General features: G+C 36.7%; 1 protein-coding gene across 1 annotated transcript in view; it reads right to left on the bottom strand.

The window, feature by feature from the left end:
• The window catches only part of slc36a1 (solute carrier family 36 member 1), a 71356-nt gene that overhangs the window by 13467 nt on the left and 42010 nt on the right, over positions 1-15879 (bottom strand). Inside the window, exon 10 of the mRNA XM_039774826.1 lies at positions 2118-2287. Within this exon, the coding sequence (XP_039630760.1) occupies positions 2118-2287 (170 nt within the window). The remainder of the gene's footprint in view (positions 1-2117; positions 2288-15879) is intronic.

The raw sequence follows: 15879 nt of genomic DNA, 5'->3' as shown, positions 1-15879 counted from the left end.
CTCTGCATCATTTAAGAATACATGTAAATTCCCTGTTGATTGACATTTGAGCTTGAGTTTTTAACTCATTGACAGCCACATGTAAATCGAATGCTTTTTTTTTTTTCTTTGGTTATATTATTAAATAAAAGCACACTTTTATTTGATATTTGGACTAAAGCCTTCACACATTATACACTTCTCGTCAATATTAATATAACATGAAAAAAGTTTCTGCTTTAGGTATGTGTTAAACATTTCTTGCATTTCCTTTCATCCTACACTTACCCATATCATTGTAGAGATGGAACGCACATGAAATGCATGTATTCCAAATAACAATATACTGTATTATTTACTTTATACAACTCCAGGCACTTCAACTCACACTCAGGTAAGGAGCCTAGGTTTGAGCTGGGAGAACAAGGCAGGGGGTGGGAAAGGAGGACGCTTGCTGCTTGTGCTGATCAATGCATTTACAAAACAAAAGATGCTGATGGTAGAGGTGCGAAGGGATTTAAGGTGGGCCAGGATTACGTGTTTTTTCGTAGGCTTCAGGAATTCTAGTGTTAACGAAATAAGTATTTAGTACAGGATTTTACGATTTCAGCAGGATTTATTTTACCTCTACTTAAGACATGGAGAAGATCTGAAAATTGTGCATGAAACTGATAGAAGTCAAAATTGGTTACTTAAAAGAGCCTAATCCTATCCAGTCATTTCACTTCTGAGTTGGCGGATTCTTCAACACAAGAGCTCCAAATTAAGAGGCACATCAAATACCTTTGTTTTACATTGTGACCATTTGACTTTTAATCTATGGAACTTTGACTAAATTATATTACTGATAATTGCACATTTTGGTTTTGTTAAGCACAATATTTAAAAATTGATACTTTTTAAAATCATGAGTGTTCCCTGTTATTAACTCTGAACTATCCAATAATGCTATAGTCAAACCTTTGAACCAATGCTACTAAAATTCTCAATACCATTTAGTGTAAAAGTTCTTTTTCAAGAAAAATCTTCAAAATCGACCATTTCAGGTTTTATAAAGCATCCCAAATCCACCATATCAGGTTTTATAAAGCATCCCTTATTTGCATAGCTAACACTAGTAACCCTTTCAAAGATTGCACTGAGCAGCTAATCAAGTACTGTATTGCATTAGTAAAACAGCAGTCTTTTGGAATATTGTAACTGACAAAAACATAGCTTCTTGTGACACTTGAAAACGTCCATCTTAAATAGATGCAATGCAGATATTAACCTTTATCACTAGAATAAGAAGTCATCTGCCACATTTATTTCACCTTATTGTTGCAGAAATGTCACACTTGACAGCAGCATTTGTCCTGGAATTTTAGATATGAATAAAACCAAATATATATCTAGAACCATCTGCACAATGCAAGTAAGAGTTAAGCATGAAATCTGTCAAACAATCATTATTGCTTGACAAAGTCTCGATTAAAACAGATTTACAGATCTGTAGCAGTCAAGGTTATAGCAGCCTTATACAAAGAAAAGAACAGAGAAACAAAAATCAATTGCAAAAAAAAATTGGCATGGCATTACCTGACTTCCAACTCTGCTACTGCGTTATGAATATTTGTATTCTCAGACAACAGAAGAAGTAGAAGTTAACAGAAATGTACCTTCTTTGTTAGCCTTGCTTTGTGCCACCATCAATTTATTAACATTCCAGGGGTGTACCACCCATTCAAAAAAAATGTAGCCTTTGTTGTTCTCTGCAACTCCATTGAAAGATAATCTAATGAGACATCCCTCCTTAACTTATACTGTATTTAACTGATGTAAACTATTTGGTGTTTGGACCATCGGAGATCTTTATATAAAGGTGAAATATTTGCAATCTTTGAATAACTATGTCTTAAAAATGGAATTTCTTGAATACATTTTTTCTACTTATTAGTGTAAAGGTTTCCTACCCTGCTTCCTTAATCTTCCATCAGCAACCACATTTGAATATATATTGGCTTGTAATCAGGAGAATGTTAGCAGTATTTTGCAATTGAATTGCACATGCTAATTATCTATTTGTATTTCCTTTCAATCCAAATATTATATATTACCTAAATAAGTACATCAGAATTATGTGTTTGTTTTTTACTTACAAGTCAGGATTACTAAACCAGTACGGCATAGCAGGTCAACAGCCAGCATCCATCTTTCCGATACACGGGAAACTGCCAGAGGGACCAGTATTTCAGCAGGAACAAAAAACTGTACAGCATAGGTAATGAAAATCCCGAATGAGTAGAGAAGCTTTACTACCTGATAAAGCCTGAAATAAACAAATATAAAAAAGAAAATTATTACCTAACTTTTAAAAGGACAAATAACAGTTTTAAAAGCTTAATAGTTTCTGTAAAAAAGTCTCACTACTAAAAATGTAATAAAATCCAAATGTGAGAATATATCATTTACCTGTCCATCTGCATTCCCCAGTAAAGGTTGTGACGGCAAAGCGTAAAGCAACTTTTACCAGGTTCTCAAACAATTCCAGGACATTCACATGCCACGTGAGACATAAAATTCCTCCTGCAGCTCTATAATGTCTACCCCAAAAGTTCTACTCTAATATCCTATTGACAATTTCCTCACCCTGTCAGGAAGGTTAGCCCAGTAGTCATGCATAGGAACCTCATTTCCAAGGCATGTACTCACAAATTTAATTTTTTGTCACTTCTCAGGGCTTGTGACCACAGATTAGGGTGGGAGAGTAAACTGAGCAGTAAATTAAAAGATTTACCAAAGAACAGAGTTCCCAGTTAAGTAACATGGTCTGGAACAATGCCCATAAAGTCAGTGCCATTGACCCAGTTCATTCTGTCAATGTCATGGTCAACTCTACTGTTACTTGTATCTAGACTTCATTTTACTTGACATTTCGTAATTGTAGGCAATAATTCTCATTCCAACTATATCAGCAGTAAACAATTCTGTTCTTATATTTTTAATGTTGTATACCATGCTTTTATGTTGAAGTGTTCTTCGTCAGAATCACTTTAAAAGGAAACCAAAAATTATTTAATTTTAAAATTATTGGAAACAGAAACAAAAGGGTGAGAATGGAGAGTAGCAGGTAGTCAGTCCTGCTTTAGCTTCTATACAAAAGTTAGAGAAGCAAGCATTTCCTCTCTTGATTGCTTTCTGTTATTGTTACAAACTCCTGTAAGAAGAAGGAATAGTCATGTGCCACAAAAAGACAAGATGACTTCCAGTTAGCACACAAAATAGATAACTCCAGAAGGATTGCATCAATATGCATGAGAGACAGACAATAGAGGATCTGTCTTGTTTTAGAAAAAAATGTAACAGCGGTCATATTGAGTCTCAGATTTATATTTCCGGAGAAAGCCTAGTTTTTTATCATGCCAAAATAGAAAATTGAAATTTTATTAATTTTATTGCACTCATTCCATACAAATCAATCAATTTTTACAAAAAGTAGAATTGAGAGCAAGTCGACCCCGAACCCTGAGAGAGAGAACAAGGCCAACTGAGTAAAATTTAAGGCTTGTAAGCATACCTAGATTGATAAGTTTGATAAACCAATAGAGATTAATGGAGAAGAAAAAGAAATACAGAAATAATTGCTTCCTCTGTGCTTTAACAGCTTATTTTAAAATATTGCTGATTAGATCCTGCCATATTTTGAAAAAAAATCTGTACAGATCCTCTAACTGAGTATTTGATTTTTTCCAATTTCAAATAGTATAAAACATCGGTTTCCCACTGACTTAAAAGGGGAGAATTTGGATTTTTCCTGTTTAGCAGAATAAGTCTGCGTGCCAAAAGTGTAGTGAATGCAATCAGTTTGTTTGTCCTTCTCCACTTTAAACCCTTCTGGAAGAACCCCAAACACAGTTGTTACAACTGTTGGTGAGGAGGGTTTGTGAGGCCAAGGCTGTCTGAAAGGTAATTAAAAATTTTGGTCCAGAATGATGTTAATTTGGTGCAGGCACAGAACACGTGACCCAGTGAGGCTGGGACTTGACTGCAGCATTCGCAGGTTGGATCTTGCCCTGGAAACATTTTGGAGAGTTTTAGACGAGACAGATGTGCTCGATATATAATTTTGAGTTGAATAATTGTATGCTTTGCGCATATGGAGCTCGAGTGAATTCTCTGCATTGCTACTTTCCACTCCTTTTCTGATATATTATTTGAGAGATCTTTTTCCCAGTGTCCTCTTGGATCTTTGAAAGGAAGGGAATGTAAAATGATTTTATATATTACAGAGATGGTGTCTGAGTCCTTGAAATTGAGCAATATTTCTTCCAGCATGGATTAGGGTGCAAGATGAGGAAAATCGGGAAGGTTCTGTTTAACAAAGTTCCTAATTTGAAGATAGTGAAAGAAATGTGTAGCTGGAATGTTAAATTTGGAATGTAATTGTTCAAAGGGTGCAAAGACGTTGTCTATATAAAGATCTCGAAGTAAGTTAATCCCAAATTTTTTCCAGATATTAAAAACTGCATATGTTTGCGAAGGTTGAAAGAGGTGGTTCTCTTGCAGAGGTGCCACAGATAAAAGCTTCTCCATCTTAAAATGTTTTCTGCTTTGGGTCCAAGTGAGTGAAGCACAATTGGGTTACTAGTATATTGCAGATAACTTGTATTTATTGGAGCACAGATCAGGGAATATAAAGAAGTACTGCAGGATTTTATTTCTACTGCGGACCAAGCCTGTGTTTGTTCTTCTATTTGTGTCCAGGTTTTTATAGCTTGTATGTTTGCTGCCCAGTAATAAAACTGGAAGTGAGGTACAGCCATGCCACCTTCTGCCTTTTGTCTTTGTAGACATGCAGACGGTGAAATTTTGTTGATAAAGAGCTTTATGTTTACTTGTGATGTTTACTCCTAGGTATTTAAACTGTTCTGCAATGATAAAATGTACGGTATCTAATCTAATATTATATGCTTGGGAATTCACTGGAAAGAGTCCACTTTTATTCAAGTTAATTCTGAGACCAGAGATCTTTTGAAATTCTGTGAGTGCTGTTAAGACTGCAGGCACAGAATTTTGTGTGTCTGATATATACAGTACCATGTCATCTGCATATAGAGAAATGTTCTGTTCTAGTCCTTCTCTGATAATCGCCTTTATCTGATCAGTATTTTGACAGTGTATTGCCAGTGGTTCAATGGCGATTGCAAACAGTAGCGGTGACAAGGGGCATCCTTGTCTGGTACCACGTTCTAGTTTAAAGTAGTCTGAACAAATGTTGTTGATACAAACTGAAGCTTCTGGATTGGTATACAGTAATTTGATCCATGCATAAATGTTCGGGCCAAACCCAAATTTCTCCAATGTAGTAAAAAGGTATTTCCATTCAATCATGTCAAATGCTTTTCTGCATCCAATGATAATAATATTTCTGGGGTGTTTGATTTAGTTGGTGAGTATATTACATTAAACAGGCGTCGAAGATTTGAAGATAAGTGTCAGCCCTTGATAAATCCAGTTTGATCTTGTGATATTACCAAAGGGAGCACTTTCTCCATCCTTCTAGCTATGATTGTTGAGAGTATTTTAACATCATTATTCAAAAGTGAAATTGGTCTGTATGATGCACATTGTAATAAGTCCTTATTTTGTTTTGGAAAAATGGTGATTAATGCTTGGCGAAAAGTTTGAGGAAGGGTTTGATTGTCTATGGCTTCTGTAAATGTTGCTAATAGGAGGGGAGCTAGCTGAGCGGAGAATTTCTTATAAAATTCTGCAGGGTAGCCATCAGGGCCTGCTGCTGTCCCGCCTTGAAGTGACTTTATAGCATCTAGTAATTCTGATAGCGCCAGAGGTTTATCGAGTTCCTCTGCACTAAAAGTGTCTATTTGTGGTATCTGTAATGTATCCAGAAATGCATTAGATTGTGTATTGTCTTCTTTAAACTCAGTAGTATATAAGGATTTATAGTAGTCTCTGAATGTGTGCATTATATTTTTGTGGTTGATGATTTTGTCTCCATTTGTGTTGGTGATTACTGGGATTGTGTTGCGGACTTCTTGCTTGTGAAATTGTTGAGCTAAAAGCTTATTAGCTTTCTCTCCATGTTCATAGTAATGATGTCTGGATTTATAAATTAGTTGTTCAGTTTCTTTAGTTGTCAAGAGGTTTAGTTCTGAATGCAGAGCCTGCCTTTTCCTATGTAGAGCCTCGCTTGGAAGCCTGGCATGTTCTTCATCTATTCTAGTAATTTCGCTTTTTAGCTCTGCTACTTTCTTGGTTTCTAATTTATTTCTGTGGGAAAGATATGAGATAATCTGTCCTCTTAAGAAGGCCTTAAGAGTTTCCCAGAGTATTCCTGCAGAAATCTCTGAGGATGTATTTGTCTGTAGGAAGAAACTGATGTGTTTGGATATAAATTCTATGCAATTCTCGTCTGCTAATAGAAGCGGGTTGAGACGCCATCTGCGAGGTGAGTGTGTGGGGCATAGTAACTTTAGCTCCAAGATCAGAGGTGCATGGTCAGAAATAACAATAGCATCGTATTTGCAAGATTTAATCAAAGGCAAGAAATTATTATCTATAAAAAAAATAATCAATTCTTGAGTAGCAATGATGTACTGGTGAGTAGAAAGAATATGTTCTTGAGTTTGGGTTTAAAAACCTCCAGGGTCTGATAAGTTGTGATCAGTTATAAACTTTGTAATTATCTTTGCAGTGTTAGATGTCATCCCCCCTGTGGTAGAAGTCCTATCTAAGAGTGGATTTAAAACACAATTAAAGTCCCCAGCCATTATAATTTTATGAGTGTTCAAATTGGGAATGGATGCAAATAAATTTTGTATAAATTCCTTATCATCAATATTAGGTGCATAAGCATTTATCAAAATCATTTTACAGTTAGATAAGTCTCCCATGACCATCACATATCTCCCTTCAGGATCCAATACTACATCTGATGCTACAAATGAGACTGTTCTATGTATGAGAATTCCCACACCTCTAGTTTTCTTTGTAAAGCTAGAATGGAACATTTGGCCAGTCCAGTCCTTTTGCAGCCAGAACTGATCCTTGCTTAGTAAGTGGGTCTCCTGTAAAAATACTATTTTAGCATTTAAACCTGTTAGGTGAGAGAGTACTTTCTTTCTCTTTAATTTGTGATTCAGGCCTTTAACATTCCAGCTCACGAAGTTAACTGTCCCATCATGGAGACACTGATTCTGATTTTTTGATGTCATTTTATAGTCTTAACTGGAAGTGAGACAGCTTCAGCCTTAACTTCCTATTTTCCGAAGAGTTATTGCCATGCAGCCTATTATTACGTTGGTAGATATAATTATAAAAAGATTAAAAGGATAGATTAGGTATAGATATAGCCTGCTCTCTTTCTTTCCCCCCCTTAACCCACGCTCCCATTTTGCATCCCCACGTGAAGCTAGACCCGACTTCACACAGTCCCGGTCCTCTGACATACCCAGAGACAGAGCACGTCCAAAGCAAATCAAGCCCCCACGCAGATAATTCTTCTATAAGGAAAAATATGAGTTTAAACAGAAGATTTTTTTTTAAGATGGAGGATTGAATCTTTACTAATGAAAAGTGGATTTGAATTACAGCTTTCCTAATGTTTGTGAAGAGTTTGCATGTTCTCACTGTGTGGAGTATAAAAACCCTCCTGTTACTCCAGTGACAGTACGGGTTGGCTCCTTACTCCCTCTTCCATAATGGAAGCCTCTGTACCCTGACACTATCGATAATGTAACCGTGATGAGGTGAGCTGATGATGACAAAACACACCCAGCAAGAGGATGGTGAAAAGTGCTTTTATTAAAATAAAAAAAATAAAAAAATCCAAATAGTGTCCAATGTGCAGTGCAAAAATAAATTCAGTAAATAAATAATCCATAAAATCAAAGTGCTAGTGGAGGTTAAATTAAATAAATAATCCAATAAAAACGAGATTAAAATATTGGCAGGAGTCTTCTTTAACACTAGAATTACCAGAGCCTACGAAAAAACTTGTAAATCCCTCCCACCTTAAATCGTTTCTTAAAACCGTTCTCACCTCTCCGCCAGCGTCTTTTGTTAATCTAAATGTGCTGATAAAAGAAAAGCTGCAAGTAGCTGGCTATTCCATCCCCCCACCGACTTAGAACGTGCACAAACTTCTCCCAGCTCATGCCTTGATTGATTTTCTGGGAGTGAAGTGGAGTTTTAGAGTGGAAATAATAGATCATTGTTTGGAACACACGCATTTCATGTCTGTTCCGTTTCTACAGTAATCTGTGTAAACACATTTGTAAGAGCCATTTTCCCAGTTCTATAAAATGTATGAATATTTACTAGATGATAATGCATAAAATATGGGAGGTTCCTAAAACCCCCGTAAATAGAATTGAGTTGGTATTTTCCTGTCATCTCTTAACAGTTATGAGTAAAGAATGTTCTTTAGTAAGTGTTTAGCCTTACCTTGTGTAAGGTATAGAGGCATACGGTTTTTTAACCGTGTCCTTGAAAGAATTCGTTTTATGCTCGCGTTCGTGCTTATGCACGGTGAGCTTGGCGCATATCTAAGTGCCAACGGCCTAAGGGTCTTTTGAGTGTGAAGTAACTCGTAAATTAAAAGATCTAAGTTTTGAACCGTATGTTTAAAGCATACAGAAGAAGAAGTAAATAACCTTTAAGTACAGAAGTAACCAAAGCTTCATAAGAAAAACTAAGTTTATAGAAGATATATTTTTCCCTTTTTTTGCCTTTATCCTTTGTGTGTAACTATTTTTCTTTTTATTCTTGTATGGATTATTTGCCTTTAACTTTCACTAAATATTTTAAAACGAACTTTTGGACTGAGAGATTTCTTTGACACGCGTCTTACCCATGCCTGACTTCACCTTACGCAAAGCGGCAACACTAAAGTTAAAAAACCAGCATGAAGTTTTGAAACCTGCTTAAGATCTGAACCTGCCTAGGACTGAAAGTTTAAAACTGCCTTGGATCATAAAAGAAAGCAAGCCTGCATTTTGAATGCCTGAGATCGACTGCGACGAAAGAAAACGACGACTTGAAAAAGACTCAACAGTACCTTGTGGGATCGTCATGGCGTTTCAATCCGGAAGCCAGAACGAACGTCGGCATGGTATGAATGAAAATCGCTTTGAATATGACGTCACAAAGGATCGTCTCCAAGACAACATAAAGCCATCCAATTCATTAACATCTAAACTTCAATCTGAAATAGACTACAAATACAAACAATTATCTATTACAATGAAGACTGTAAATGAATTAAAAAGAAATGAACTTAATTACGAATCTATAAAATCGATCTTCGAAAACTCGTTCCTTAACATGAGAATGGAATATAAAAGGTTAAACGACAAACTCTTATCCCTCCAGAGTAACGAAGATATACGGAAAATGCTACAAAAGGACTTTGATGCTAAAATAGAAACTATTCGCACATTTTCGGAAAATACGATGGAATGGGTCTTTAAAGTACGTCAAAATATAAGCCTCAACCAGCAGCCTGACTTTTCGCTAGCCAATTCAAGGATTACAGAACGACGAATGACTTTCCTGACGTCTCGCCAGAAGATAGTGTCTCACAGGTTTCCATTCAAAGTAAAAGTCATATAAGTTCTGCGGCGAATTCAGCCAAAGCCTCCCAAATCTCCGCAAAATCTAAACGTAGTATAAGTTCAGCCGGAACTTCTGTGAGCGCCATCAAATCTCAAGAGGCAGCACACGCTGTGCTGTTGGCTAAAGCAGAAAACCAAAGAAAGCAACAGGCTCTAGATTTGGAAGAAATGCAGTTAAAAATAAAGAGAAAGGCTGAGGAAATGCAGAGAAAAGTTGAAGAAGCTCAGCTAAAAGCTAAAAGAGATCAATTGGCTTTAGAGGCAGCTATTGCAGAATCAGAAGCTAAATTAAAAGCACTTAAAGGGCGCAAACGCAGTCCTAATAGACTAAGCCAGAAACCAGATGTGAAATTTGAAAAGTCGCAAGATGCGAACAGTTACAACTTTACAAATACGAATGAAAGTAAAAATAATCCAGAGCAACCGCCTTATCAGCAACAAAACGAAGCAGCTCTTCAACAATCGCTTTATGAAAAACGCTACGATCAACAGAAAGAACAACAGAATAAGACACAAGCTCCTAATGTACCCCATAAAAAGATCCCAGTGTTTGAAGGCGATCCATTGACTTATATAAACTTTATAAGAGCATTTGATCGAATCATAGACCAAGAAGTGAGTGATCCTGATAGCAAACTAGGGTATTTGATACAATTCACCAAGGGCGAACCTAAAAATATAGCTCTAAACAACTTATACTTACCGCCAGAAGAAGGATATAGAAATACCAGAAGAACGTTAGAAAAATTTTACGGAAACCACGCTCATATAGGAGATGCTTACATGATGAAAGTAAGGAAGTGGCCACACTTGAAATCAGGAGATATTGAAAGTTTAAAGACATACACCCTCTTCATTGGTAATTGTAAAAGTGTTATGTCGGGCTTAAAAGACGGACACGAGTTCGAAAACAATTTAAATATCCGCATTATGTCATCGAAGCTCCCCCAAGAACTACGAGAGCTCTGGCAAAATAAAGCAACAGAGATGGAAAGTAAAGAAAGAAGAAAACCAGGTCTAGCTGACTTATATAGTTTCTTGGAAGATCGAATCATAGCCTCCCTGCATCCAATGTATGGTGCTTGCTATACAAACTATACCTTTAAAAGAGAGAAAGAAAAGGCTGATTACGAAAAATATCCTGTGAAAGGCAGAATGAGAAAGGACAACTTCGTCTCAAATTTTGCCACTACTGTTGAAAAAGAAATTAAAAAGGAGACAACTGAGCGTGTACACAGTAAGCACTGTTTTTTCTGTGACAAAAAGCATGATCTTAATGACTGCAACGCAATTCAGAAATTAACTTATGAAGGTAAAATTGACTTTTTGAAATCCAAAGGCTTATGCTTTAAATGTCTAAGACAAGGACATCTTAGCAAAGATTGTGAAGAAAAAATTAAATGCAGTATATGCTCTCATTTCCATCCAGCTATTTTGCATATAAATAAAGAAAAGGACTCCGATGACAAAGCTAAATCCATTAAAGAAGAGAGCTCTAAATCGAAACAGAAAAGCGCTTCTTCTACCAAAGCGCCCATAACTCCGAAGGAGTCATGCATGGCTACCGAGGTCGGAGATAGTGTCATAGTTGCGGTTCCAGTTAAACTTAAATCCAAAGGGAAAGAAAAATATGTTGAAACATATGCTCTAATAGACCCATGTAGCTCAGCCACATTTTGCACAGAGAGCATTAGACAACAATTAAATCTTTCAGGAAGAAAATCGCTCATGTATCTCAATACTCTAGATAATCTAGAAAAACCTTTAAAATGTAAGATCTTAACAGAGTTACAAGTCAGTGGGATAGAAGAAAACACGTTTTATGATTTACCAGAGGTACGTACAGCAACTGTTATACCTGGTAATAAGGACAAAATTCCTACTCAAGAAGATATTTCGAAATGGCCTTACCTTAAAGATGTATACCTACCCCAAATAAACGCAGAAGTAGGTTTAATAATAGGTACAAACTCTTACAAACTCTTAGAGCCATGGGAAATCATACATAGCGAAGGAGATGGACCTTTCGCAACAAGAACACCTCTAGGTTGGACTGTTATTTGTTATACGAAAGAGACAGATAACAGAAGTGAAAAAAGATGTTCAGTCAATTGTGTAACAATAAAGCAAGTAGAACAAATGTTACTCAAGCAATACAATATAGACTTTCCAGAACGCGACTGTGAAGAAAAAGAGGAAATGTCACAGGAAGACATTAAATTCATGCGCATAGCCTCAGATACTGCAAGTCTAGTGAACGGACATTATTGTATTAATCTGCCCTTTAAAGATGAAACACTTAAGGTACCAAACAATCATTGCATTGCAAAACAACGTGCTATAGGACTTAAAAGGAAACTTACAAGGTTCCCGACGTTTCATGAGGATTATAAAGCGTTCATGAAAGACATTTTAGACAAAGGTTATGCCATAAAGGTACCCACTGAACAGCGGAACCTCGAAAATGAAAAAGTATGGTACATCCCTCATCATGGAGTATACCATCCAAAGAAAAACAAAATAAGAGTAGTGTTTGATTGTACAGCCACCTATCAAGGTTTTTCTCTAAATGAACAGTTGTTGAAAGGACCTGATTTAACTAATACACTCATCGGTGTTCTTACAAGATTCAGAGAGGAACCAATCGCTCTCATGGCGGACATTAAATCAATGTTCTATCAAGTGAAAGTACCAGAAACAGACATGGATCTTCTTCGTTTTCTGTGGTGGCCCGAAGGTAATCTAAACAATGAACTTGAGGAATACAAAATGACAGTGCATCTTTTCGGTGCTACTTGCCCAGTTGTGCCTCTTATGCCTTAAGAAGAACAGCAGAGGATGCAAGGGACACAGCTCCGGAGGAAGCAGTTAACACTGTGTTAAATAATTTCTATGTCGATGATTGTTTAAAGTCAGTTGCTACTGAAGAACAAGCCATAAAATTGGCCAAAGATCTTAAAGCCCTTTGCTTAAAGGGAGGATTTTATCTTACAAAATGGATAAGTAATAGCAGAGCAGTTTTGCTGTCAATCCCTGAAGAAGACAGGGCAAAAGATCAAAAAGACTTGGACTTAAGCCATGATCTGTTACCAGTTGAAAGAGCCTTGGGTGTTCAATGGTGCACACAGACTGACAGTTTCAAGTTCCAGGTAAAGCTGCAAGATAAGCCTGCTACAAGACGCGGCATTCTGTCTGTGGTCAGTTCAATATATGACCCACTTGGATTTCTAGCGCCAGTCATACTGCCTGCCAAGCTTATTCTAAGAGAACTGTGTAAAGAAAAATATGCTTGGGATCGAGAAGTGGAAGCTAAGTACGTTTGGCAATGGAAAAAATGGATGGACGATTTGCAGCTACTTGTGAATTTTAATGTAGTCAGGTGCTTTAAACTGCCTGGATTTGGTCAAATAATGACCGCACAAATGCATCATTTTGGAGATGCTTCAGAAAACGGGTATGGCACTTTTTTCTACCTCTTTTTGACTAACAAAGAAAATGAGAGACATTGTTCATTTCTAATGGGGAAATCAAGAGTGGCACCACTAAAATCTGTCACTATACCAAGGTTGGAACTTACAGCAGCAGTGATAGCAGTCAAAATGGACAAAATGCTAAAACGTGAACTGCAGATTCCCCTGCAAGAGTCGATCTTTTGGACTGACAGCACCACAGTACTAAGGTACATCGCAAATGAAAGTACACGCTACAAAACCTTCGTTGCCAACAGAATCACAGTGATAAGAGAGCACACGCAACCCTCGCAATGGAGGCACGTCGCATCTGCGCAAAATCCTGCAGATCAGGCATTAAGAGGTTCGACAATAGAAAGCTTCATCAAACGTAAGACGTGGATACAAAGCCCGAATTTCCTACTACAGCCAGAGGACGAATGGCCTGAGAGACCGGATGAGGTGGACTTGTCTACTAGCGACGATCCGGAAATCAAAAGTGTATTGAGGCTCAGCAAATCAGCAATGCCAGAAGAGGCAAACCACCCTGCAACCATTCAGAAAAATTCACATATTGCCACTCTCATTATGCTACAAGTTCATAAAGAAATTGGACATTGTGGGTGTAATTACAAGATGCTACAACCTGACACTCCTGGGTAAAGACAATGCCAATTGCAAAAGGGGCAGTCAGAAGAGTTTCTGTGCAGATCCAGACCAGCACACTGGACAGACTTGTGAGCAAACTGTGCCCGCTCCAGGAAGCAACAATGATTAAAATGACTCATTCTTTTTTGCATGCCTAATTTTAAAGCCTCTTTTAAATTTAGTGTTTGTGTTTATACATTAGAGTTTAAGCTATAAAGTTTCCTAAACTTAATATTTGTGTTTTATAGTAGAAACTAAGTTAAGCTTCTTAAGGTTTGTTTTAAGTTTGGTAAAGTAATGAAGGCTCTTATTAAGTAAAGTTAAGTAATTGATTTCTGCCCTAGCATAAACAATTAGGGGCCGGATGTGTAAGAGCCATTTTCCCAGTTCTATAAAATGTATGAATATTTACTAGATGATAATGCATAAAATATGGGAGGTTCCTAAAACCCCCGTAAATAGAATTGAGTTGGTATTTTCCTGTCATCTCTTAACAGTTATGAGTAAAGAATGTTCTTTATTAAGTGTTTAGCCTTACCTTGTGTAAGGTATAGAGGCATACGGTTTTTTAACCGTGTCCTTGAAAGAATTCGTTTTATGCTCGCGTTCGTGCTTATGCACGGTGAGCTTGGCGCATATCTAAGTGCCAACGGCCTAAAGGTCTTTTGAGTGTGAAGTAACTCGTAAATTAAAAGATCTAAGTTTTGAACCGTATGTTTAAAGCATACAGAAGAAGAAGTAAATAACCTTTAAGTACAGAAGTAACCAAAGCTTCATAAGAAAAACTAAGTTTATAGAAGATATATTTTTCCCTTTTTTGCCTTTATCCTTTGTGTGTAACTATTTTTCTTTTTATTCTTGTATGGATTATTTGCCTTTAACTTTCACTAAATATTTTTAAAACAAACTTTTGGACTGAGAGATTTCTTTGACACGCGTCTTACCCGTGCCTGACTTCACCTTACGCAAAGCGGCAACAACATTGTTAAAACATTTTTTTAAATGTTTTGAAACTTTTTTTATATTCTAGTAGTAGATGACAAAATGTAGGCATAAACTACATAATGTATGAAGCCTGAAGTCCAAATATCAAAGAAATATTTTCACAGAAGGTACAAATCTAACACATCAATTGCGCTTTTATTCAAAAATATAACTGCAGAAACAAAAAGCCGCCTTAACATGTGACATTGACACTTGTTTATTATGACTGCCTCCATGGTGCAATAGAATCAGCTGCCGAGTGGGAATCAAAAGGTCACGAATTCGATCCTGCACCACTCCGTTTTGAGAAGGACGTTGTTACCACAGCATAGAGAGAAATGCAATATTATTTGAAAACGAACAGCATCCGATCAGCTGTAAAAGTATGGCATTTCTAAATGTTTGCTTTTTTTCAGTCTGATTCTCTCAGTCAGACTGTATATTTGTCTCTTATTCAGTGCACGCAAGAACATGCAGGTGGCCAGATGCTGTATGCTACAACATGCTGGCGGTGATCAACGCACATTTTAAAAAAAAGAGACAAATATATGTGACGTTTCAAAGAAATCATTTTATGACACGATTTACCTTTATTTATTTACTTACTTCCTAAAGCCTAAAGTCACAAGTAGCGTGCAGAGATCATGTTAAAAAATGTGTGCAATGCCACGAAAAGTGCCTGCTGACACTTTAGTATGCAAGCAATGTTATGTGCATTCTTGCTCCAATGTAGAAGGGAGGCGAGTTTACCTCTGTTATAGTGCGTCTATGTGAAAACAGCAGTATCAGATGTAGGGGTGGGGTGTGTTTGGGCTCGTGAACACGCCGAGATAATAAAACTGACTAATAAAAAATAAAAATAAAAAAGCTAACCTTTACAAGTATCATAAATTACACCGGCTGTTACAGACTGAAATCAAATGTATGTTTTTATTCTAAAATAGTAAGACTAAGAGCAGTTTACTTCTCAAAACGGAGTGGTGCAGGATCGAACTCATGACCTTTTGATTCTCAGTCGGCAGCTGTTTCTGCAGTTATATTTTTGAATAAAAGCACAATTGTTGTGTTAGATTTGTACCTTCTGTGAAAATATTTCTTTGATATTTGGACTTCAGGCTTCATACATTATATAGTTTATGCCTAAATTTTGTCATCTACTACTAAAATACAAAAACGTTTCTGTTTTAACAATGGGTTTACACAGA

Source organism: Polypterus senegalus, chromosome 13 (assembly GCF_016835505.1).
Source record: "Polypterus senegalus isolate Bchr_013 chromosome 13, ASM1683550v1, whole genome shotgun sequence".
Taxonomy (NCBI): Eukaryota; Metazoa; Chordata; class Cladistia; order Polypteriformes; family Polypteridae; genus Polypterus; species Polypterus senegalus.
The sequence above is the reverse complement of the archived record's forward strand: the minus strand, read 5'-3'. Positions and strand labels throughout refer to the sequence as shown.